The 23,585-nt window shown below is 45.4% G+C and overlaps 1 protein-coding gene across 2 annotated transcripts in view; it reads left to right on the plus strand.

The window, feature by feature from the left end:
* Positions 1–3,418: 3,418 nt before the first annotated feature.
* MARCHF4 (membrane associated ring-CH-type finger 4) overlaps positions 3,419–23,585 on the plus strand; it is a 110,774-nt gene continuing 90,607 nt past the window's right edge. Inside the window, exons 1-2 of one of the 2 annotated variants that reach the window (XM_068138913.1) lie at positions 3,419–4,100; positions 5,003–5,676. In XM_068138913.1, coding sequence (XP_067995014.1) covers positions 5,206–5,676 — 471 coding nt within the window. In that variant the 5' untranslated portion in view covers positions 3,419–4,100; positions 5,003–5,205. Of the gene's footprint in view, positions 5,677–23,585 lie in introns of both variants that reach the window. The other variant, XM_068138914.1, reaches the window with a different exon arrangement.

The raw sequence follows: 23,585 nt of genomic DNA on the forward strand, positions 1-23,585 counted from the left end.
CTGATATGATTTTATGTCAGACTGCCAAGGATCAGGTATTGCTGCAGCTCTAGCCACCTACTTCCTTCCTCCACCCCCTCTGTACTGAACTTGTAAAGAGAGGTGAAGAGGAGGCACATAAACAGCAATACTTGTTTATCCCTTGTTGAGGTGGTAGCTAAGGGCCAATGGGCCCACATTCTGCTCTAGAAAACCAGAATTAGAATAACTGTCATGAGACAGATCTGCAGCCTAACACCTGAATCCATCCTGATGCAAGATCTATAACAAACAGGCATGCAGGACAGCAGTCAGATCCCTGGCATCTCTTCCAGTTTCCCAGGCAGTAGCTCATATGTATCCAATCAAGAGAAATCGGTTCTCCACTCTCAGCTGATGGATCCATGGGTTTGTTTTTTTTGCTCTTTCTGTACCTCTTTCTGTGGAGGGCAGGGGTAGTGTGTACCAGTGCTGATGCCTGCTGTATGTTTCCTCCCTATGTTAACTTCATGACCATTAGTGGGCTCAAGACAAACACCATCAAAACTCTCAGAGAGCACCCTTCTGCAGAAGGATAAGGTGTTGCCCATCATTTCCTGCATATTACTTCCTGTGGAGCTGTTATGGGTTGAATTAGATCCTCCTAATAACTTATTTTTTGCAAGTCTGCTCCGGAGTGCAAATCTCGCCACACTCAGAAGTTGGAAGTAAAAATGGAATTGTATTTACAAAAGAAACTAAATATAACAGTAGAATTATAACAGTAGAATAAGCTATAAACATGTAAAGAGTGTATTTATATATATATATACATATACATATATACACATATGCATATATAAATCATAACAACAGCACAATACCCCCCTGTACCTTTGATTCAGCTCTTTGTCCCCTCTTGGGGAAAAAGGGCCCCAAGACAGCTGTACAAACCACACAGTCCCCCTCACCCCCACCCCATACCTTTAGAGAAGTAAAATAAAGAAGCCCAAGGTCAGAGGGAGGATAGCACAGCCCGAATCCCAGAAGTGGAGCAGCAAAGAGTGAGTGGGCAAAGAGAACAAACAAACTCTGCTGCAAGATATAAGCTATTCTTCAGGCCAATTGAATTAGATGGACTTATCATTATTATAATGTGAACTCTGAGGAGTCCACCCTTCTCAAACTGTCTGAAGCCTCAGGAAAATTTTATTTACAACTAAATTTTAGTTCCAAACTGTAACAGGAGCAAAGGTGGGATGGCTGCATTGGCTTCCTGATGGCTCCTTGCTCTTACTGGGATCTCACCAGTGTCTTGGGCCAGCTCTTTTCAGTGCAAGAATTTTAAGCAAGGCACCTTGGTCCATACCAAGAGACCTAGACACAGCATCCAAGTGTGAAAACATTGGCTGCTGTCCCATTTGACAAAGAGGAATAATAGTACCCACTTACCTCTGGGAAGCGTGTGGAACACCTCCGATTTATGATTTGGTTTATTTATTTTGTCATGTTTATCAGCCAATCAACTCTCTGGGCACACAGCCCGTACATTAAAACCCAGAGTATAACACAAAGATCTCCTCTACCCTGAGCATACCCTTTCTGTAAAACCAGGCATGGGCAGGACTGAAGAATGAAAGATGCTTTACACAAGCAAAGGATGACAGCAATGTATTTTTCTCCCAATTCTGTTATTGATGGAATCATTCTAAAAATGTTGTCATCAAGACAAGAAGATAAGGGCAATAAAAAGCGGGGGAGGTGGAAAGCTGTCCTAGAACATGGGCACAGAGACTCAACCTCTAGCCAGCCTGTCTCATGCTCAGGAAGTCCCTCAAATGCTCTTTCCATTATTATTTCTCTAATGACTCCATTAGACATGTGAAATTCTCAGAAGCCTTACATATGTTGCAGAGTCACGTGGCAAATCTCCCCAGCTTCTCTGAGAAATGGCAGGCTGAAGAGATGAATGTTTTAGGTTTAGAGCATCCCAGTGTGTCATTTGTTTGCTGGAAATTAATTTTATGTGCAGATTTCAATTTTCTGTAGCGAATACTCAGTTTCACTCCCGTTTTAATTAGGTAACAACACAGATTCCTCTGCTGATCCTGGCACAGTGGTTACCACATGCTATGTCTTCTTATAAGGGAGACAATTTCAAATCATCCTCTAAGGCCAAACACAGTTTGGAGTGACATTAGATTGTGTATCAGCTGTAATTCTGGAGTCACTGCCAGTGAAGACACCAGACACAAGATCAGCTGGACAGCCCAGCCTGGGCATTGGTGTGTGCTATATCCTACTGAAGCAGGAGTCTGATGAAACCCTATGGACAAAGCAAATTAATGACCCTGAAATTTCAATGGCACTGACATGAAGTCATATCCAGGCCCAGCTCTGTGCCACCACAAGGTGCATCCTATCTGGCAGGTGCCATCTGGTCCTTGATCCGAGACATTACACTGACATTAGGCAGATTGCATGGACTAGAAGCCTTCATAACTGTAAATACTTCTGGCCCATAACAAACCCAGCACCTTTTTCAGCTGTTCCAGCTGCAGTGGCAAAGACAAGATCCCAATGGAGAGACAATTTTCCCCATGTATTTGGAAGCTGAACAGGGCAGCATAGACACACATAGCAGGGCAATGTGGAGAAAGACACTACTGCTGATGCTTGCAGAGAAAAGCTAATGGACTCCAACAACTGCTACTTAAAACTGTCAGGCTGAAGAGAGTAAAAACTATCAGTTTTGGCTGCCCTTGGTTATTTTCAGCAAGTCTTTAATCAAGCATTAGTGTTCAGTCATATTTACCCTTCACTGGGCTACATGGAACGATATTTCTACTGAAATATATGCTAATGAAACAAAACAAATCTATCAGCAAGCAAACGCTGCTGGAGATGAAAAAAATATTGATTATCATAGCTATTAAACCATGAAATTCTCTGCAACTAATTAATCTGCTAGGGGAAAAGTTTGTTAGTGGGATTTCGGCTTCCTGCTGGGAACCTGTGAAGCAGGCATCATTGCCCGAGAGACGACTGAACACTCGATCGCTGCCACCTGCCCCGGGAAGTTCCCGTATTCCATCGGTCCCCGCGACGGGCGGCGGCAGGTGAAAGCCGGCCTCAGAGCACGTTGGAGCGCAGAAGTCTCGCGTTCGGCAGCTTGCGGAGCCTCGCTGCTGCCTTCCGGCTCCTGCTAAGCGGCGAGGCCCGCTCAACAGGGCCGGCAGTGGGGCTCCCGGGGGTAGCGGGGGACGGCTGGCGGGGGCGCGCAGCGCAGAGCGGATCAGCGCGGAGCCGCCGCGCCCCGCCCGCTGGAGCTGTCCGCCGCTCCTGGTGCTGAAGCCGCAGCGGCCGCCCAGCCCCTTCCCCCGCCCCTCCTCCCGTCCTCCCCGGCGTGGGCTCTTGCAGGCAACCGGCAGCCCGGGGCATCAAAGCTTGGGGAGGGCCCCATTTCTCCCTTCGATTTCCCCCCCTTCCCTCCCCCCCCTACCTCTCCACCCTGCCTTTTTGCTTTTTGCCTTTTTTTTTTTTGAAAGCGGGGGAGGGAGGAGAGTGCGGCCACGTTACACCCTCCCTTCCTGCAAATCCTCGCTTGCACTGCAAACGATTTGCCTTCCCCATTGCATCCAAGGGAGATAGCAACAGCAACATCATCACGGCAAGCCGGATGGGAGAGCACAGAGGAGCCTGCTGCTGAGAGAGAAAGGCACACACGCACACACCAGCTCGATGTTGCCAAAGCGGCAGGAGCCGCACGAAAAATAAGCCATGCTGCCCCGTGTGTCTGGCGCATTGTGCTCCATCAGAGCCTTTTAGGAGGAAGAAGAGAATTATCTGTTCCGATTTCTTTTTTCATTTCTGCTAGCGAGAGTGCGACAGACTTGCGATGGTTGAATGTCAATGCCTGTGAGAGAGAACAACAGTCAGAGGAGGAGGACAGAAGGGGAGGAAAATGAAGGTGGGGACGGTGGTGGAGAGAAAGAAGCTGCCTCGTCCAATGCATCAAAAGGAGGTCCCTGCAATTGCTGATAGAGCCCTGGCCGCCTCGCCATCCACAATGGTCTGTACAAGCTGCCAATGCGTTTGATGACGTTCCTGTTTTGTGAAAGGAGGAAAAGAAACGTGACCATGTAAGATCCACGTTTCCCCGGTCAATTACATGCGAAGAATAGATCCTATTTCGATGGGTTTTTTTTGGTCCAGGATGGTAACAGCTTAGGGAATAATACAGCCACCTCCCCTCACCAATTTCGCTTTGATTTTTGCTTTTTTTTTTTTTTTTTTTTGGTGTGGTCCAGACAGCTGTTGGAATAGAGGAGGTCAGAATATATAAACATATATTAAAATATATATGATATATATTATATATATTATATATATAAAAATATATTTATCTCAGTGCATCTGGGATTAAGCTCATTGAATGCTAGTGATTTCATTCAGGACTTTTAATATTTACAGTGAAATCTTTTAAAGGCAACGGGAAAATCTGAAGCCACCTGGGAAGACAGTGTTGGAAACGTAGGGTGTTTTCCCACAAACAATGTGAAGGTCTTTTTTTTGTCAAAGAGGCAATTTTGATAACAACAACAGCTACCAATTTTGCATTTTGATAACCAGACCGGCTGCTGTTTTGTCTGGGTGCACACGGGGTCTCGTGTGATCGGGTTTTATTTTTTAATTGAAAGAAAAAAAAAATATTTTAAAAACATCGAAGAAAAAGGAAAATTACTTGAGATGCCAAATACTGTCGAGAGAACCATATTCTCCCTTCTCCCCACACCCACCGGAGACGTGGACCCTTCTTTTTTACAGGCTTAGGAGTTGGGAGAGCCGACCAGGGCTTTCTGCCGAGCCCGCCGCCCGCGCCCCCGGACCCTCGGGCGTGGGAGATTTATTTCCTCCTCCCGCCGATTTCTAAACAAACTTGTGGAGGGGGGTTGAGAATCCCCCAGGAGCGCAGAGGCGGGGGAGTTTGGCGTTTTAGGTTTGGGGTTTGGATTTTTTTTTTATTTTTTATTTTTTTTTCCAGTTGTCATCCTCGCCGGATTCCAGCGGGCTGTCGGGGGTTTAAACCCCTCGCCCCTCGGCTTTGCTTTTGTCCTTTCCCCGCCAGCCAGCGCAGCAGCCCCCCATCCCAGGCACTGAGGCCGCAGCAGAGCCCCCCCGGCCGCGGGCCGCCCGGCTCCTGCTCTTTTCTTTCCCAGCCCGTCCCCGCCTGCCAAGGAAAGGCACATGTTAATACCACCCGGCGCGGGCATTTTCTGCTACTGCTGCTGCGGGCTCCTCCGTCCGAGACAGATGTTGCGAAACCAAGGCCTCCTCAAGTGCCGCTGCCGCATGCTCTTCAATGACCTGAAGGTCTTCCTGCTGCGGAGACCCCCCGCCCCGCCGCCGCCCTCCCCGCCGCCGCCGCTCCCCATGCCCGGCGGAGCTGAGGCGGCGGCAGGCGGCCCGGGGGGGGCCGCACCGCCCGGGGGGCGCGGGCCCGGCTGGCGGGCGGCAGCGGGCGGCGGCGGAGTGGGCAGCCCGGGCGCCGAGGAGTGGGGCAGCCCTGCTGGGGAGCCGCCCGCCTCCCTGCCCAGCAGCACCTCCTCGGATGACTTCGGCAAGGGCAAGGCGGAGGACCGTTACTCGCTGGGCAGCAGCGTCGACAGCGGCATCCGCACCCCGCTCTGCAGGATCTGCTTCCAGGGGCCCGAGCAGGTGAGCCCGCGGAGGGTGCCGGGCACCGGGGCGGGGGCACGGCGACAGGCCGCGGCAGGAGCCCGGTTCGCCCGCTAGCAGTGATGCTTCGCCCTGCAGGAACCGATGCTGCTGCGCTCGGAGGTCTCCCCATTGCCCGGAGCAGGACCTCAAACCCAGAGGGGCTCGCCCTCTGCCCGGGCCTTGGAGGTTCAGGATTCTGCACCTCGGCGGTGTTTCCCAGGGAAATGCGAGGTGGAGGCCTGCTCTGCCCCTTTCTGCTCCCTGCCAGCCTTACCCCAGGTGCCCATGCTCAGCCTCAGAGCCATGCCTTTGTGGTATGATAAACCTGTGGCAGGAGGCAGCCTCACCTCATCAGTGCTTCCCAGGGGATAGCTAGCAGGAGCTCTGCAGTTTTGCCACTGTTCCCATGCTCCCCGTTGCACTAGTTGGAGGAGAAAAACTGCTGGCTGCAGTTGTGCATGCTGAAGCTGCAGGCTTGAGATGGTACTTGGTACAGGCTGAGATTAGGCCAGTGAAGTTTCCCTCCACCACACAGGAGAATTAAACAAATGCAACCTCACTAGAACATAAGGTGCCACCCTTGGACATTATTTTCCCTATTTAATGACAATTAAAAGTTAACATATTTTCAGGCTGGCAACTTCCATTCAATGATGGAACACCAGTATGTAACAACATTTGTATTTAACATGACACGGCTGCCGACAGCAAGGAAGGCTACAGACCTCTGCTTGTGCAAATAACCATTTTAACTCAGGATGGTCCTGTTACAGTAAGATCAGTGCATAAGAATGAGTTGTGAGGTTGGAGTTGGCTGATGCTCATTTCCGTTTTAGGCACAGATCCTGGCACATAAGGTGATATGGTGAAATCTTGAGAAAAACAGGGTTTGTTTAATTTCTTCATTCCCCTTCATGGACCTGTGTAGTCTCCTAAGGAAAGTCAGTGCTTATCTGAGTGGCCACACTCTGTCATACATTCTGCCTGTCCCAAGGCTGCCCACATCTGTAATGCAGTAATTATGCCTTCCTTTGTGTCAGTCCAAGGATGATGGTGATAGGGAGTGGGGAGGTGGGGAATGGGTTCCTATTCTTTTATGGGAATTGCAGGGTCTGCCACCAACTCATCTGAATATCCACATATCCTCAGCCCTGCTGGATGTGTCATACCAAGGGCCCTGTAGATCAGAGCTCAATGAACTGTAGCCTTCTCTAACAGTTTAGGCAGTTGACTGATAGCTATGAGATACAGTTTTCACCATAGGCTTTTAGATGGGGGTGGTGGAAATCATTATTTTCTGGAGATGCTCTATGCCATCCTCACTTGACTGTCTCCTCCCCTTCTCTTCTAAGAAAAGTTGGAAGCCATGCAACTCACTCCCTGGGAATTTACATTATTCCACATTTCTAGTACTCTTCTCTGGCTTGCTATTCTGCCTGTGTACACGAGACGTAGCACCTGCAAGATTGGCTTACATGTCTGAGCAAATAGAACCTGAGCAGGATTAAAATAGAGGTAACTCACTTCCTTGGAGAACATTAGTGCTTGAAAATAATTGGATGCTAATTTTCATACTGAAAACCTGTGTAGGTTGCATTGTAAAAGTGAGACTATTTGCTGACCATCTGTCAGCTTACCTGAGTGAGAAGCAGAGCAGACGTGACTGGCATCTAATAGAGTTTCACCAGGATTTCTCTTGTTTGCTTCTCACAGTTTCTGACCAGTATAATAAGACACTTACAGCTGGATTCTGCCACTTGTCCTTGAGCAGTATCTAATTCTGCAAGCATTTTTTTCTTCACCAGCATGGTTTGAGGAGTATCTGAAACTCTTTGCCCTGCAGCAGCTGGGAAACACAAGTCATTATGGAGGCCCGAATCATGAGGTCTTAAAGCACAGCCAGATAGTGACACAGCCTCCTAGAAGTACAATCCTGAATAACTGGGAGATGAATCAGTGCAGCTGATGTCAAGTCCTGCTATTTGGTTTATTTGGCCCTTACTGAAATAAAGCTTTGGTAGGGCTAAATCCCAAATTCCTTGTTCTTTTTTTATTATAGTGATTATTACCAGTTTAGCCTTTAATTCCCATTCATTTTCCAACTCAACGGCTGAGCAAAGACACTTTGAGTTTTGGGCCCTCACAACTGTAAATGTCATAGATGCACATTATTCCGTACTACCCCTGCCAAGATCAGGAAAGTTTATCCACTTGGAAACAAAATATAATTGCTAGTTCTTTACTCTACAGATTAATAACAATGGCAGATATAATCAGTGTTTTATTTACCTGTCAAAAATATCTGAAACTGCTGCAGCTGTGGGCAAATTTGCAGGGCTGCATCACAGTACCAAGAACAAAAGCCCTCATTATGAATTGACTGTTAGGCGCTCCAAGCTTATTTACTCAGATAAAATGACAGTGAGTCTCCAAAAGATATTTTAATCCTTTTTGATTAAAAAAAACAAACACCCAAATAACGAAACAAAACAAGCTACCACAATAGTCAAAAAGGTTTCTTACTAATCTGGCTTCACAAGTAGGTTTCATTTAATATCTAATGCAAAACAAAATCAGTAGGGATTTTCACTTTTAATTTATGATTGCCCAACACTCATGGTATGTTAGGCTACTGAATTGCTTGTATCTTAAGCTCCTCATGTTTGTCTGTGGTTATTATGGGTAAGCTGATTCTTTAATTTAAAAATGTGCTGGGGTCCATAGGAAGGACCAAAGCTCACTGTTGTCAAACTGTTCTGTTTGTTGCGTGTTACTTGGGAGAAACCAGAGATTCAGACAAAGAATGGATTTGATGACCAGGTGATCACAGCATCTGGACTCCCATTTGGAGGCCACGGAGAGCAAGCTCTTCTCAGGACTGGTAGTTGAAAGAGGCAATTGCCTTTATTGGAAAAGAGAGCTTAACAGAATGAAAGCTGATGGTCTGAACTCTGTACTTGGTAATAGCATTGCCTTTCAAGGACTTGCTCGGCATTTTCAAAGATTTCACTGACTGAAGGTCCTGCACCACTGTGTCAGCTAATTCTGAGACCCTGGAATGAACAGCAAGGCTCTGGGAAGGAAGTGAGAAAGCAAGATGCAAGATGCTGGAGTATTTTTTTTTCTGTTCTAGTTACTGCTCGGTGTTTACAGATTTTTGTCTGTTTTCCTGGATTTCTGACAATGTTCTGCAAGAGAAAGAAGCTAAGATGAGCTCTGCTCTCACAAATGTTTCACAGCATTTGGTATGGTTCCAAGTTGAAGGCAAGTCAGAGAGAGTAGCAGGAAAAGACGTGGGGGAGAAGTCCTTTCACGTCAGCAGATAAGCTATTTGCCCATGTCACAAGGAGTTAGCAGCACTGTAGAGTTTAGGATCTCAGAGGCGGTGCTAACTGTGCTGAAAATAAATAGAAAAGTGTTCCTAAATGAAACTGAGATAATTTGGAAATCCGTGTGTCTCAAGGAGTGCTTGTTGGGTTGTCAGCGTGCCTGTACATCTTCTCTTACCTGTCAGTTCCTGTCTGCATTTCTCTGTGTCTCTGTTCTGGGGAAAAAGTGCTGCAAAAATGGATATTTGAAAAGTCAGTGCAGATAGGATTGGTTGGCTAAGGAGGATCAGAGAGAATAGACTGCACACTCTTCTTCCTTCAGGTTGCTAGCTTGGACTTAGCATGGTATTCAGTAGACATGTTTGGAAATATGCTGTCATTCCCACCAAGTCCCTCCAGCCTTCAGGGGCATCAGCTCATGAATCTGAGACCATGAAGACCTTTAAGGAAATTGGGAGGGAAGGCAGCTTATAATGGATATTAGGACATGCATGTTAGCCATTGGAATGGGCTGCCCAGGGAGGTGGTGGAGTTGCCATCCCTGGAGGTATTCAAGAGGAGATTGGACGTGGCACTTGGTGCCATGGTTTAGTCATGAGGTCTGTGTTGACAGGTTGGACTTGGTGATCTTTGAGGTCTCTTCCAACCTTGGTGATTCTGTGATTCTGTGATTCTATGCACTAGGTACTAGCCCTACAACTCAGTAGCTCTTTGTAAAGGGCCAGTGAAGTCCATCTCTCTTCAGGTGTGTGTCTGGATTTCAAGCATGTACGATGTAGTATCTTCACCATGTAGGCACTTGGCGTACACAGGACCTCTCTAGAGCTAAGGTGACTTTTATTCAGTCTGGATTAACATGCCATCCTTGAGATCCCTGTGTAGGATCAGTGAATGATTAGTACCATCAAATGTCTGGTTATTAGCGTGCCTTGCTTGAAATAACTTGTGAGAATCTCAGCCTCATTCCTGTTACAAATATAGGCACAGGCAAAAGCCATCATTAGCCTCCTGCCTCGTAGTGTCGGCAGAGAAGGCATGAACTAAGCCAGGAAATACTGCCACCCTACAGACTCAGCAGCACAGATGAGTGGAGGAAATCTCTTGGATGCTTGATTTCTGATTTACAATGTTGTAAGAATGACGAGACTTAGGTATTTCTTTTCTGGAGTGGGACAAAGAGAAAAGGTAACCTGTAAGAGAATTCAGAGCTTGAGTGTGATAATTAATGAGTGGAAGAAGAAACAGCTGTGCAGCTAGCATCACAAGCACATCCAAAGCCAAGGAAATTCAGAAAGGGAAATACTGGTGTTTGGTGGGGTCTGTCCAAACCAGATACACCATCAGGACATTGTTTTCAAACATGTTGAATCATGTAATCATGGTGCAGGCTTCCCATCCATGTCCTTTTCACAGATGTGTTCCCACAGGATTCATTTACTTAGTATTAGAAGGAGATTCATTCGCTGGAAAACAGCCAGTCCTGTTAAAACTGAAGGCTAAGAGATGCCAGGATGCAGCCTTTAAGACTTCAATCTGTATATTGTAATTTATGACAGAAAGGAAGGGAAGATGCTTCCCGTGACATTCCGTCCACCTCTCTGTCCCAGGATCAAATTTGTACTGTGCAGGCAGAACATTTTTGGCTTTGCCAAAAGCTCTGCTTGAGGCATCAACTGAATGGAGTCCAGGATGTCATCTATTTTAGATTTAGACTCTGTTGCCACAGAGTTGATTGGCAAAGCTCCCATTAACTTCAACAGCAAAAGGGTAGGCATCCAGTAGCAGGCACTTGACCCCTGTATTTCAATAATGTTGTGCACACAGCAGGGTTTCTATAAATAATAGTGAAGGCCACTAATCCCATTGACTTTTAATTGCTCCAGGAAACAGAGTTTTCACCTTTTGTGCCTGCTGAAATTCTGATGCCTGACCCATTTATTTCAGTGCCACTAGCTAGCCTGAGGAGCAGTTTTTCTTTTCTTTCCTTTCCCTTTTTCCTGTATAAAAGGATTCATGAAGAAACTTATCTGTGTTTGTGTCACTGTTTCTTAAATATACATTTCATGCCATGATTAACAGTGGCTGGTGTCAGTTAGTGACAGAACAAGCAATGCAAAAGCATGTTGCTCCATTGTTTGCATCTGTAGAGTCACTGTTATTTCCAAAGGCAATACTTGCTCCTGGAAGGGCTCTGTTCATACAAAATTGAATTGCATTCAGGTTGTCTTTCAAGCAAAAATCCTTTCACAGCAAGGGCCTCCTCTGTGGCAGTCTTTTACTCATGTTGGTATTTTTCCATTCAACATTGGCCCAGTCCAGAAGTCAGAAATATGTTTGTGCCAAAAATCTGCAATGCTGTGTGTCGTATGTTTCTGCTGCACGTTATCATCGCTCACAGGACTGGAGTAAAATAATAAGGTAGACTGTAAGCCCTGTTGGTCCATATCTGTGGACACTCCATCCCTTTTATTAGCTGATTGCTAAAGGAATAAAGCCGTGCAGTGTTCATCAGCCCTTCTCTAAGTCTAGTGGCTAATTTCAGCTAGATTTGGCAGAGTAGAGACCTGGAAGGCGTTATACTCCTAGAAGTTTCATGAAAGCTAGTTGCATGAAGAAGAGGAAACCTAAAAACATCCTATAAACCTAGAAATGTTGTGGACGGGACAATAGCATTGGCTGTGCTGTACACTGTAGGTAGAATCCATGCAGGACAGAGCAAACCAAACCAAACCAAACAAAATAGGAAGGAAACCAGACTCAAGTAATACTCACAGAATAGCTTCTTAACTTTGTCTTTCTTCTTTTCCTCTGTTAGTCAGGGTTACTTACCTAAAATTAATTGCTTGATGCTGAAGACTTTCTTAGCTTCCCCCATCTTTTCACGACTGACCTTTTATCCTTTTCAGATGTATCCCTGGTTACAGTGGAACAGATTACATTGTTTGCAGTGGAGAGTGATGAGTGATGACTTTCTTCTGGTGAGGAAAAATCCAGCAAGACCTGGAATTTTGTGTGGATAATAAATGGGCTATCCCCATATCCCTCTGTAAAAAGTGATGAGCTAAGGTAAAATGTTGGTGGGCAGACTGGTTCAAGTTATAGGGCTTGGATCCTGAAACCCTCATGCATCTTTTCTTCTGTTGTGTCATTTCTTCTTTTTTTCTCTCTTTGGTGGTTTTCTTTCACCTCCTCTTCTTGGCCAAAAACCAATTGACACATCAGACCTTGGTGCCACCCATCCTATCTGTCACTACTCTGTGCATGTTCTCCCATGGTCTATGTACTACCTTATCCAAGCACCCTCTGCTTGCAGCTTGAACAGTGGTGTCATCATTCACAACAGTCACACAAGTTTAACCTGCTTCCCTGGACGGGAGTGAGGGAAGGAATGGTGCAGAATGGGAGACTGATAAGCAAAAATAGGCTTTATGTGTTGTTTCCTGTATCTAATGCCATGAGTCTCTTGGAGAAAATCAGGCTGTGCTGGGGAAAAACTGGGTAAGCTCCATGGAAGATGAAGTAGTTTAGCCTTGAACAGATTTCTGAGAAAGTTTTGTAAGGAAGTTCCATTATGGTTGGAGAACAGGACTATCAGCCATATTGTTTACCATGGAGTCACAGAGGTTTTAGACCAGCAGGTTCACATACAAAACAACTTTGCAGACCAGGAGAGAGGAAAAAACCCTTGATATTCTACCAGTTTAGAGGCCAAAGACTGCAACTGTCTTTGCAATGTCCCATTGTGCCATGTCACTCTCAGCAGAAGTGTAGCAAGGATTGCTTGATTGTCAGTGTGTTTACATGTAAGATAAGGCCATGAGATCATCTTTTCCATGCAAAAAAGTATGTATCATTAGGTAAGAGATCCCTGTAAGAAGCACCTTGAAAGTTTGTAGTGCACTGAGCACTTGGAGGTATTTACCCTCACTGGATGCAGATGTTCCTGTAGCTGCAGCCTGTGAAGTCATTTGTGGTGACTACCATTGTAGCTTCTGGTACTGTGTGGGCTTAGCTTCATCCACTTAATTCATTCACCTGGGCAGCAGTACACGAGATCAGTTAGTCCACCCATCAAAAATGGTGACAAAGACTGATCTAACCAGTTATTAAGGGTGATCATCTTTCTTACTGCAACCTATTTCTTCTTGCCCTGCCCATTAGGAGGACAACAGATTATTTTTGCTGTGTCTCTTTTTTCAAGCAGTAAATAATTTAAGATATTATCCAGTAGTTGCATGCAAATAGAGTACAAGTTCCTCCTCTGAGGTCTTTATGAGTTCAAGTGACAACTAAAGCCCTATTCATCTTTAGGCCAAGCAATCCCAACTCTACCTTTGCTCTCAGGGCATGTTTTCTAGACCTCTAATCATCCTTGATGTTATCCTCTGGACTCTCACCAAATGGTCCATAGTTTGCTTTAAATGTGCAATCTAAAGTTGGAAACAGCTCTCCAGCAGAGTCGTTGTCAATGCTGAGCAGTGCAGAAACGTTTTGAATCCTTTAACAGATAACATATGCAATACATTCCAGGGTGATGTTTGCCCTCTTTATTTATTTATTCATTCATTTATTTGTGAAACAGTAGAACATTATTGATTGTTACTCAACTCATGATCCCGTATAATCTCCAGGTCCTTCAGAATGGCTTCCTGGCCAGTTCTCCTCCGTCCTGGCTCTGTGCAGTTGGCATTGTTATGCAGTTGGCCTTGGTGGAGGAGCTGTACTTGGCCCTACAGGGTTGCATCTTCTTTTTTTCCACAGTCCTCTCCTCTGCAGTAGCAGCTTCTTTCAGGTGGGCCTGCAGATGCAGTAAGCATTAACTTTATTGAACCTTGTCATTAATGACTTGAGCACTTCTGCCTCGACTCCTGAGGAGAGTTGGGAGAAAAAGGCTGGAGGAGCAGCTGTGCTTCTCTTTGAGGATCCCTTGGCTGCTAGAGTTGAGACTTACAGCTGGGGCTGTTCCTGTCACTGCTCACTTATAGCCATGTGGAGGAGAAGAGAACTGATCCTGGTTACTCCAATTCAGGTGTCTGCTCTCTACTTCAAATTGAAGCTACTCTCAGTAAGGCTGACCTTTCCTGACAGTTGCATGCCTCTTGCTGGTCCTGTCTGAAATGTTGGCTCCATCACCCATTTCTCTTCTTCTTCTACAGCCCCTTTATCATTGATAGGGTGGCTCATATTTCCTCCACAATCCCTATATAGGGTCCCACAAAGCTCCTTTGTTCTTGTCCTTCCTATCTTTTTCCAGCCCATCCGCTTCCTTCATTATATCAGTCAGCCCTTAAGTCTAGCTCTGCAGGATTGATTTGCTTCAGTCCAACCCCAGGTCTCCTCTGTCTCCTGAACATCTGTTATTGAATGCTCTGGCATTAGCTTAGATTTCAGGTATCCAGCATTTTTCTCCATGTCTGCCTTTTATCTGCCTTCCTCTTGTGCTAGCACTGACACTTGGGGCATTAACTCTACCTTCAGCTTGAGCTTCTTTCCTCTCACTTTCCAGCTGTGCTCAGATCTTCATTTACTTTCTTTGAGGCTGCACAGACACTTGCTCAGATCATCATTTCTTGCTTTCATTTTGGTGATCTCTTCTTCTCCAGCTTCCCAGCACAGGCATTGCCCTGCTCCAGCTGAGTCAAAACCAAGATGTGAAGATCACTTCTTTGGCTTTTGATGGAAGTGGTTTCCCTGAGAACTTCTACATCATCTTGCCTCCCATCAGTGTTTCCTGTCCTTAGACAGATATACCTTGTATAGAATTTTACTCCAATTCTCAGTCTTTTGGAGAACAAAGAATGCCCTGTGGATGAATCTGATAAAGATAAAACATACAACATTCAGGAATCCTTCTGACGCTTCACCCATATCACATTGGCACCTACTATGGCAATTTCATGCAGGCTCAGAGGATGGTTTGCACTTTCTTTAAGTACAGGACGATGGGCTAAACCTGTCCCTCCAAACACCTCAGCACTTTTAGCTGTGTCAGGTAATCTTCTCAGTCTGATATCTTGCATGACTTTGCCTGATGAATGAGTTACTTTCCAGTTCCTCTTGTTAAGCACACTTGGACCTTTCAGGATGAAAGGTGCTGGAGAAGCACAAGCAGATTGTTATCCCATTCCAAGTGATATTAATAGAACATTAAGATGAATCAGATGAGCATTCAGGAAAAGTAGGTAATAATAAAATACTATATCAGAGAGAAATAGCAGTTAAGTAATTAAAGAGAGGGTTTGCACAAGAGGCAGAAATAAAGTTATGGGTGCTTCTGGCCTCTAGACCATTAATTTTAATACAGTGGTAACCTTTAGAGGATGTCAGTATGTCAAGCATTCACTAAGAAGTGAAGCAAATGCATTTCTTGCCCCAAAGAGTTCACATTTTAGCATATAAAAAAGAGCAACATTTCCTTAACATTGAAGAAAGGTGAATTCTTACAAAATTTAAGGCCAGAGGGGGTTATTGGGCTAGTCTACTCTGAACTTCTCTGTAATAACAGAAATGAGTTCCCTCGATGAAATTCTCACTTGAAAGTTAATAGCTGTGCAAGAACTGGAGAAGAAATAGCCCATCTTGATTTTTAAATCTCCAACAATGGGAAATTATTGCAGTGCCCAAGGAGAAAATCTGGGGAAACAGAAAACTGAAACTATCTTTGCATACAAACTTTTGTCTTTTCTGTCACAGAAAGGACTATGTGCTGTGCATATCCTTAGAAACCAGCTTCAGAAACCCTTGGGCTTTCTGACAGAGAAGATAACCCTCATGTAAAAAGTTCTGTGTTTGAAGGCAATTTTATTCCACATCAGATTAAAAGAAAGAAACTCTGCCTGGGAAAACATGCATAGGATTCAGCTAGATGGGAAAAACCAGTTCATAGCCTCCTCTGACATATGAGAGTAGAAGTGCTGTCACCTACATTTAACCCACATTTGGAAATTTTTCTTTATAGACAGGATAGCTACATAATTTCTAAGAAAAAAACCCCAAACCATTTCTACAGCTCCCATAGCCTGCAGTGAGGACTTCTACGTAAAATCCAGTTTGCTAAACTGCCATGACCAGGCCTAGCTACCACCATTGTTCTCTTCCCTAGTCCTTATGGATTTATTTATTGCCCTTCTTGCTGACATGCAAAAATCTGCAGGAGAGACACTCACCTTACTATCCTGCAGCTATTCAAGAGATTCTTCTCACACCTTTTTCTTGGAGGTGTGCTGAGGCATGTGGTGCAAATGTCAGGTGAAGCTGACAATCCCGAGTGCTTTAGTTCAGATCAAACAAATCACACAATCACAGAATAATTTAGGATGCAGGGACCTCTGGAGGCTATTTTGTCCAACCTCTTTCTCAAGCAGATCCAACTCGATCAGGTTGCTCTGGACCTTGTCCAGCTGAGAGCTGGGTATCTACAAGGACAGTTATTCTACTCACCTCCCTGGACCCTTGGTCCAATATTTAACCTCCTCATGGTAAAAATGTGGGGTTTTTTTCTGATTTCTAATCAGAATTTCTTGTGTTCCAAATTGCTTCTTGTCTTAGAATCTTAGACTCTTTGAGAAGAGTCTATCTCTTTGCTGTACGTTTCCATGAGGTGGCTGAGGACAGCAATAAGACCTCCCCTTAGCCTTGACAGTGATTTTAGGTGGAGCTGTGCAAACAATAGGGTAGAATATCTACTCTGGCTCCCCAGGGTGCATCTGGACAGGGGCTGAGATTTTTGTAAAGGTAGTCTGTTAAATACCAAGGGAAAAGAGCTGTCCAGACATAGACTGAAGAATGAGAATAAACATCTCTGATAATAGGAAAGGCTCAGACATTTCTGTTTGTAATCCCCAAGACATTTCTTGATCGAATAATCACAAAACCTCCAAGAGGTGATACTATATTGGGTCTGAGTTGTAGAAAAGCTTGATTGAGCAAGAACTGTTTCTGGCTAAATTGAACAGGAGGATAAGCAAAAAGAGATCTGTAACTAAGGTGCTCAACTATGCAAAAGCATATTTTGAAAAAATTAGGAATCTTTAAAAATAAGCAATATAGCAGAAATTTATTATGGGTTCCATAATGACTACCAAAACAGTAATTAGTCTCTTTATAATAAACACAAGCTTTCTGGAAACTCAGTTACTCTTCCTTCTACAGGCTATTTTTGCTTTCTACCTTCAATTAATTTGTCTGGAAAGCTGTTCAAAACCTGTCCCAAGATGTATTTTAATAAAGCTGAAAGATATCCTTCTTTCTAGCTTGCTTCCCTAAGCATCAGTAATTACCTGTGTAAGCTCTGTTTATAAGTCCATGAGATGCACTCTGTGACATTTAAACTTCATTGCCAAATTCAACTGTGTTTGATAAATAAAGACTGCATAACTCTTGAGCTTTTAGGGATTGCATGAAAATATGTGTCCAAGTGGGGCATACCACATAGGGTATGTGATGCCCTGGAAGGAAACTGACATTAAGAGGTCCACCCCCACCGGGCATCAAAAAAGCCACCTTACTCCCAGGTATATTTCAGGAGGAACCTACACTTTGTTTGGCTTTGAGAACTTAAGGTTTTGCTGTTGTGTTTCTTCTCCCTTCTGTAAAAAAAAAAAGGGTGGGGGGAGGAGGCAAGAAAAATAGCCATCTGCCAGCAGAAGCTGAGCCTAGCAAGACTGAATGCAGCATTAGAGTATTTCAGCATTGTAAAAGTTTTAGAGTCTTCTCCACTGGTTCCAGTCCAGAATCTGTTATTTCAATTGGTCCCTTTCAAGGTCACTTCACAACAGGGCAGTCACACCCATGGTGTTTGTTCTTTAAGCAGCACAGGCGTGGAGGAGGTTCATGTAGGACGGCCTGAAAGCCTGAACCAGTCACTATCCCATGCATCAATTGCTATAGCAAACCAACTGGAGTGGAGAGCCTGTGGTTGTAGATCTGTTAAGTGAGCATGAATGGCAGGAAAAATATCAGGAATAATTCTGTGCAACTTAGTAAGAAGAGGAGCTTCGACCAGAAGCCTGTGTCTGCCGTGCATGTCAGTGGGAAAGCAAACTAAGCTGCTGGGACTCTTCAGGAGTTGTTATTGTTGTGGTAATCCAAGAGGGATGCAGGGAAGGCTACAAGCTTGTGGATTTCCCCAGAGCAGTCTGAGAGGCTCTACATCAGAAATCATTTGCAAACACAAAGTGTACAAATGCGTGTGTGCATGTAACTGAGCTGCTCTGTGTGTGTTTAGGAGGATCAGAAACCTACAGAGCAAATACTGCAATCTCCCCTGAAGCTGGCAGGAGGTTTGCTACCATAGCATGGCTCCATTTTCTGTTTGGGTTGGATCCAGCTATTTTCCTGTGTAATGGATGTGAGTAGGCCACTGATACTGGGTTTCTCTGATGGAGTAGAAAGTGCAGGGGGATGATCTCAGGAAAGAAAAGGCTATAAAACACATGCTCTGCTTCTCTGACCAGCTCTAGGTTACGTTGCACCTAATGGAGCCTTGCTTCTTCATTCCCACTGCCATAAAAAGAGCCCAATAACATTCACCTTCTCCTTGCTTCTTTGTGTCACTTCAAGTTCTGCCTTTCCCCAGTTGTGTATCTCCTTCCATAGGTTTTATAACTTCTTCCCTCTCCAGGTGATGTCTCTCCAACTGGGCATAATCATCTGCCCCTAAGCACTTTGATTGGAGCAGCAATACCAGCCTTCCCAGGCTACAGGGGAGATTTTAATGTTCTCTAACTACATCCCGAGTGTTCCCAGTTTTTCAGCATTCTTTGCATTCTGGCCTGATTAGGTTATTTGTTCTGTTGTATTGCAGGGACAAGAAGTGGTGCTTAGGCACCAGAGAATATGTTCTCTCTGTATCCTATGAAATAAGAGAAAATTTGCTCAGCTGGAAATGAAACAACCTGGAGTTCAAAACTCTACTGACAGCTGGTTTGCATTTTTGTAGATTCACCATCCATCAGTACTGGCCAAGGTCTCTAGCCTTAGGTAAATGCCCCTAAGGCTCTTAAGCTATGTGCATGCTGGAGATACTGATGAGTCAAAATAAGGCTGCACAAACACACGGGCTTTAGGAAAACCATCCAGATTCCTGCCATTTGGCTTGCCTGAACCATGTCTGGGACAAATATACATTCCCTGAGTCCTCTTTCACAGACTGCCCTGTGGTATATGCATCCCAGGGGTGAGATAAAGCCCACGAGTCTTCCTGATGTACACTGTTTGGTAACCTTCTGACACAGCTTTGGATGTAATGAGTGGACTGCAGGATGAATAATAGCCTTTCCCATGATTTATAACCTTTCAGAGGGGAGAGAGGGATTTTTGCCAGATATTTATCTACCTATAAATGTGTATGGCATAACTGCTGGGACACAGATGCACTCACGTGTGTCTTTAATCTGTTTCCTACTAAATCACTGTGTCTACATTGCCCTGAGCATTTTTTCTTCCCTCCTGAAATGTGCACAGCATCACTGGAGCTAGGTATTTTCCATGCATTGCTCCACTCTGGAATGCACACCCTTTGGGACTTTCATGAAGTGTTGGAGTACCATGGAGGTCAGAGCCCTGGGCTATCACTAACACCCTGCCTGGCTGCTCTGCCTTTGGAGGCTCAGCATGATTGCCAAGCAGCAGCCAGCCAGCCTGTGCTGCCACAGTGTGCACTGGTCCCAGTGCTCACTGTTAGGCAAGAGCTGGCTGTGTGCCTGTTTGTGGCAGCACGATGGAAGGCAGATGCCACGTGGCTGAATCAAATTGGATAAAGGAGATTAAATGGTCACTTGTGGGTCAACATTTCCTGCAGAGGGCAGCTTGGTGCCATGGTGCACATCTGGGCTGTTAAGCGGATGCAGCAGAGTTTCAGGTTGCTGCAAGGCACTTTCCTGGAGATCTCTGCTGAGCTCCACTACAGGGCTGGAAGCACAATACACTGACCAAGAGCTTCCCCAGCCTGGGATGTTCCTGTGCCAGAAGTGGCCCTTTGGAGTGTGACTACTCTGCTGTTACTGGTATGTTTGTACTCATAGACCAGCACTTTGGCTGTTTCTCCCTTAGCATGTGCATGGTACATCCAGTGCAGCCTGGTGGTTTGCAGTGTTTGACAACTGGGCTGAATCACAGCGGCCTATGGATTAGACTTGTGTGTCTTTTGTTGGTGTTTTTAGTCCCAAGAGCAGTACTCCATGTCTGACCACTGAAAAAATCTTTCCATCCAGCTGGTCAGCTATGAGGTTCACCAACTCATGACAGCAGCCTGGCCTGGAAAGATCATAGAATCATTGAATGGCTTAGGTTAGAAGGGACCTTAAAGATCAGCCATTCCAACCTCACTGTCATGGGCAGGGACACCTCTCAACTAGACACAGCTGCTCCAGGCCTCATTCACCCTGGCCTTGAACACCCCCCAGGGAGGAGGCACCCACAACCTCCCTGGGCAGCCTATTCCAGAGTCTCACCATCCTCTTCCTAAGATCCAGTCTAAATCTACTCTCCCTCAGCTTAAAACCATCCCTCCTCTTCCTATTGCTAGACACCCTTATGAAAATTCCCTCTCTAGACTTCCTGTAGGATCCCTTCACATATTGGAAGGCAGGTCTGAGGTCCTCCCTGGAGTTTTCTCTTTCCTAGGCTGAACAACCCCAGTTCCCACAGCCTGTCCTCATAGCAGAGGTGTTCCAACCCTTGGATCATCTTTGTGGCCCTCCTCTGGACTCGCTCCAACAGCACTGTGTCCTTCTTATGATGGAGACACCAGAACTTGACACAGTATTCAAGGTGGGGTCTCAAAAGAGTAGGGTAAAGGGGAAGAATTACCTCTCAACCCGCTGTCCACACTCCTCTTGATGCAGCCTAGGACATGATTTGCCTTTTGGGCTTGGCTTAGACTTTCTAACTGGGATATCAGGGCTCTGGCTGTGGAGCAGCAGTGAATCCTTGCTAGCCAATACAGGTGGTAAAGAAAACTTCCCTGTTAAGGAGGTACATAAGCCATAGAGGAGTTAGTACTCCTCTAGGCAAATAGAGCAAACAGCACCCTGTAGTATGGAGTATATGCCTAACCTCCGTGAGTGCCTACAGTGGGACACCTCTGCTTTCTGCAGAGCCAGGGTTTGCCTTCCTGCTAGAGGAAAGGAAATAGACTGAAGGGTCCAGCAAACAGGCCTCTCAGATGAGAGTTACCCTAGAGGTCAGTATTAGAAAACTCCACACTTTAGAGTTAAGGTGGCAGCTCAGTCACTGGGTAACAAACAAGTCTCAACCCTGGTTGAGAGGGCTACTTGCTGGCTCAGAGAGTATTTGGAGTATTTGGTGACAGCTTGACTAGAGGAATTTCCTCTTCCAGTTCAAGTGGATAAAGGAGGATGAGCAGCAAACCAGGGATCTCAGCTTCTCCCCAGAGCTTTGTAAACAAGCTGTGATCCTGGGCACATCACTGAGGTGGCACGCAGCTCTGGATTGCAGACACCTCAATGTGAGTGTTGCGACGTAGGTGTCTGCATGTGGACTGGGTGTCTAGGTAGTGAAAAATCAAGAGCTTGACTCATGCCCACACAATGATTTCTTAGTGGAAAACATCTCAAGGTAGGTAATCGTGCCCCTAGTCAATACAGTCAGTGAAGCTGGAGAGCTAGACACCTACATTTGCTCAGCTGACTCACTCTCAGAGCTCTGCTGTCAACATTGACTAGACCTCCATTGATTATGCTGGAACACAGATACCCAGTGCTCATGTAGCCACTACATCTAGATATAGGCTGACTCAACCTAGATTCACCTGCAGTGATATGAATGGCCTTTTCACGCCACTGTAAAGCAGGACTAGAAATTTTCTCTTCCTCCTAGGAAAGCTGTAAGGGATCCTTGCTCAACTACAAAGCACCTAAACCTCTTCAGAGCTAGGTGTAGCTCTGTAAATGCTGAGTGTTTGCATTATTATCAGTAAGCAGCCATTCAGCAATGCGTGCACAACACTGAGGCGTAGTAAACAGATGGGAGAAGTTGCCAAGCAAGGCCACGCGGAAGCAGTGAGCAAAAATAAGTGTTAGAGGCAGTCTGACATTTTTATAGCGAGACAGACGCAAGCAGGATTGGAAGCATACAGCAAATAGCAATGAAAACGGGGTCAAGGAGGTGAGGTGCCTTTTCTTGGCAAGGGCCTCCTCCTGTTGGGCAGTCCCTTCTGTCCTCAGACAGCAAGCATTCTTCATTGCTGGCCTGGCTGGAAGGTTTCAAGATAATCATGGTGCAGCACAGCTCTCTCAGACAAGGCAGGAAAAGAGATACTGTTTATAATGAGCTGATGTGTGGGAGAAGAGAGATTTTAAACATAGCCTTGAAGTCACTGGGTTACACCAGCACTGGGCTGAGTTGAACTGACAACTGCTAATTACTGAGAGAAAAATGATTAACTGAAACCCAATAATAATTGTCATATGTCTAATTAAAATGGATGATTTACAGCCAGATAGAAGACTACAGCCTTGGCACGGGGGACATGCAGAATGTGATGGACAGCCTGGAGTCTTGCATGTCTTTTACAGAAACAGAGTTCAAAAGTTGTTCAAAAGCCAAACTGTATTTTAATTAACTGAAGGCGAGAAAAGCTGCTCTGAAAACCTAGACAGAAGCTGCATGAGAACGTGGTTCTCCTGGCAAAACACTGAATGTCCAGTTTGATGCTGCTAACAGCAAAACCCCTCTGGCTTCTGCAGAGTCCTTATCCAGTCCTTATCCTTTCCCTTATCCAGTATGTAGCTGGAATTTGGATAACTTTCCTCTTTTTGTCAGTGACTTCAGTGACCTGAAGTCTGCTGGAAATCTGAGCTGGTGTTGATGCTCTCATCATTTGGATGTAAACAGTTCCACCATGCTTCTTGGGCATCAGAGCTCAGGGCATCTCTGGATCGCAGCTCACTCATGAACCTTCATCAGGTCGTTTCCAATCTCTCTTTTGGGAGGGCTATCTCAGCAGACCTTGGCTCTGAATTTTCAGCTGCTGGACCTACTCAGCAGATGGAGATTTCTGCTGAGGAAGAAGGTACTCAGCATCTCTGGAAATGACACTTACTTTTTAAGAAGAAGTCGGCTTTGTTGGCTTTATGTTTCTGCTAACGTCCCACATGTGCTGAAAGTGCCACATTGTTTGGTCATTTCTCTTTGTAAAGCACTTTGAGTATAGCTCAACACTGGTGTGGGACATGCTCTTCCCTAAGACGGTGGTGGCCTCCTGTTCACCTCCCCTTGCCTTTTTCTCTTGCCTCTTTCAATTGCTTGAAAGTTCCCTTGAGCCCTTGCTTAGCTGGTTCACCCTGGCCTCAAAATAGTAACAGCCTTAATCCAGGGGACCTCTTTAATCCTAGGCTCAGAGTGGGAGGCATGAGTGATGGCTCTGCGCAGCAAACCCATTTATGCAAAATGTTTTGCTCTCTGAGCAGCATCGTTGAAGAAGGATGAGATTAGAAGGATATCACTGGCAAAGTGACTAAGAGATTTATCTTATTCACAGGCTTGGCTTGTACTTAAGGAATTTACATTATTGGGATTTTTCAAAATCTGAGCTGGTTGAATTTATCCTTCTTC

Source organism: Melanerpes formicivorus, unplaced genomic scaffold (assembly GCF_026170545.1).
Source record: "Melanerpes formicivorus ecotype bairdi unplaced genomic scaffold, bMelFor1.0.p_v2 SCAF_5, whole genome shotgun sequence".
Taxonomy (NCBI): Eukaryota; Metazoa; Chordata; class Aves; order Piciformes; family Picidae; genus Melanerpes; species Melanerpes formicivorus.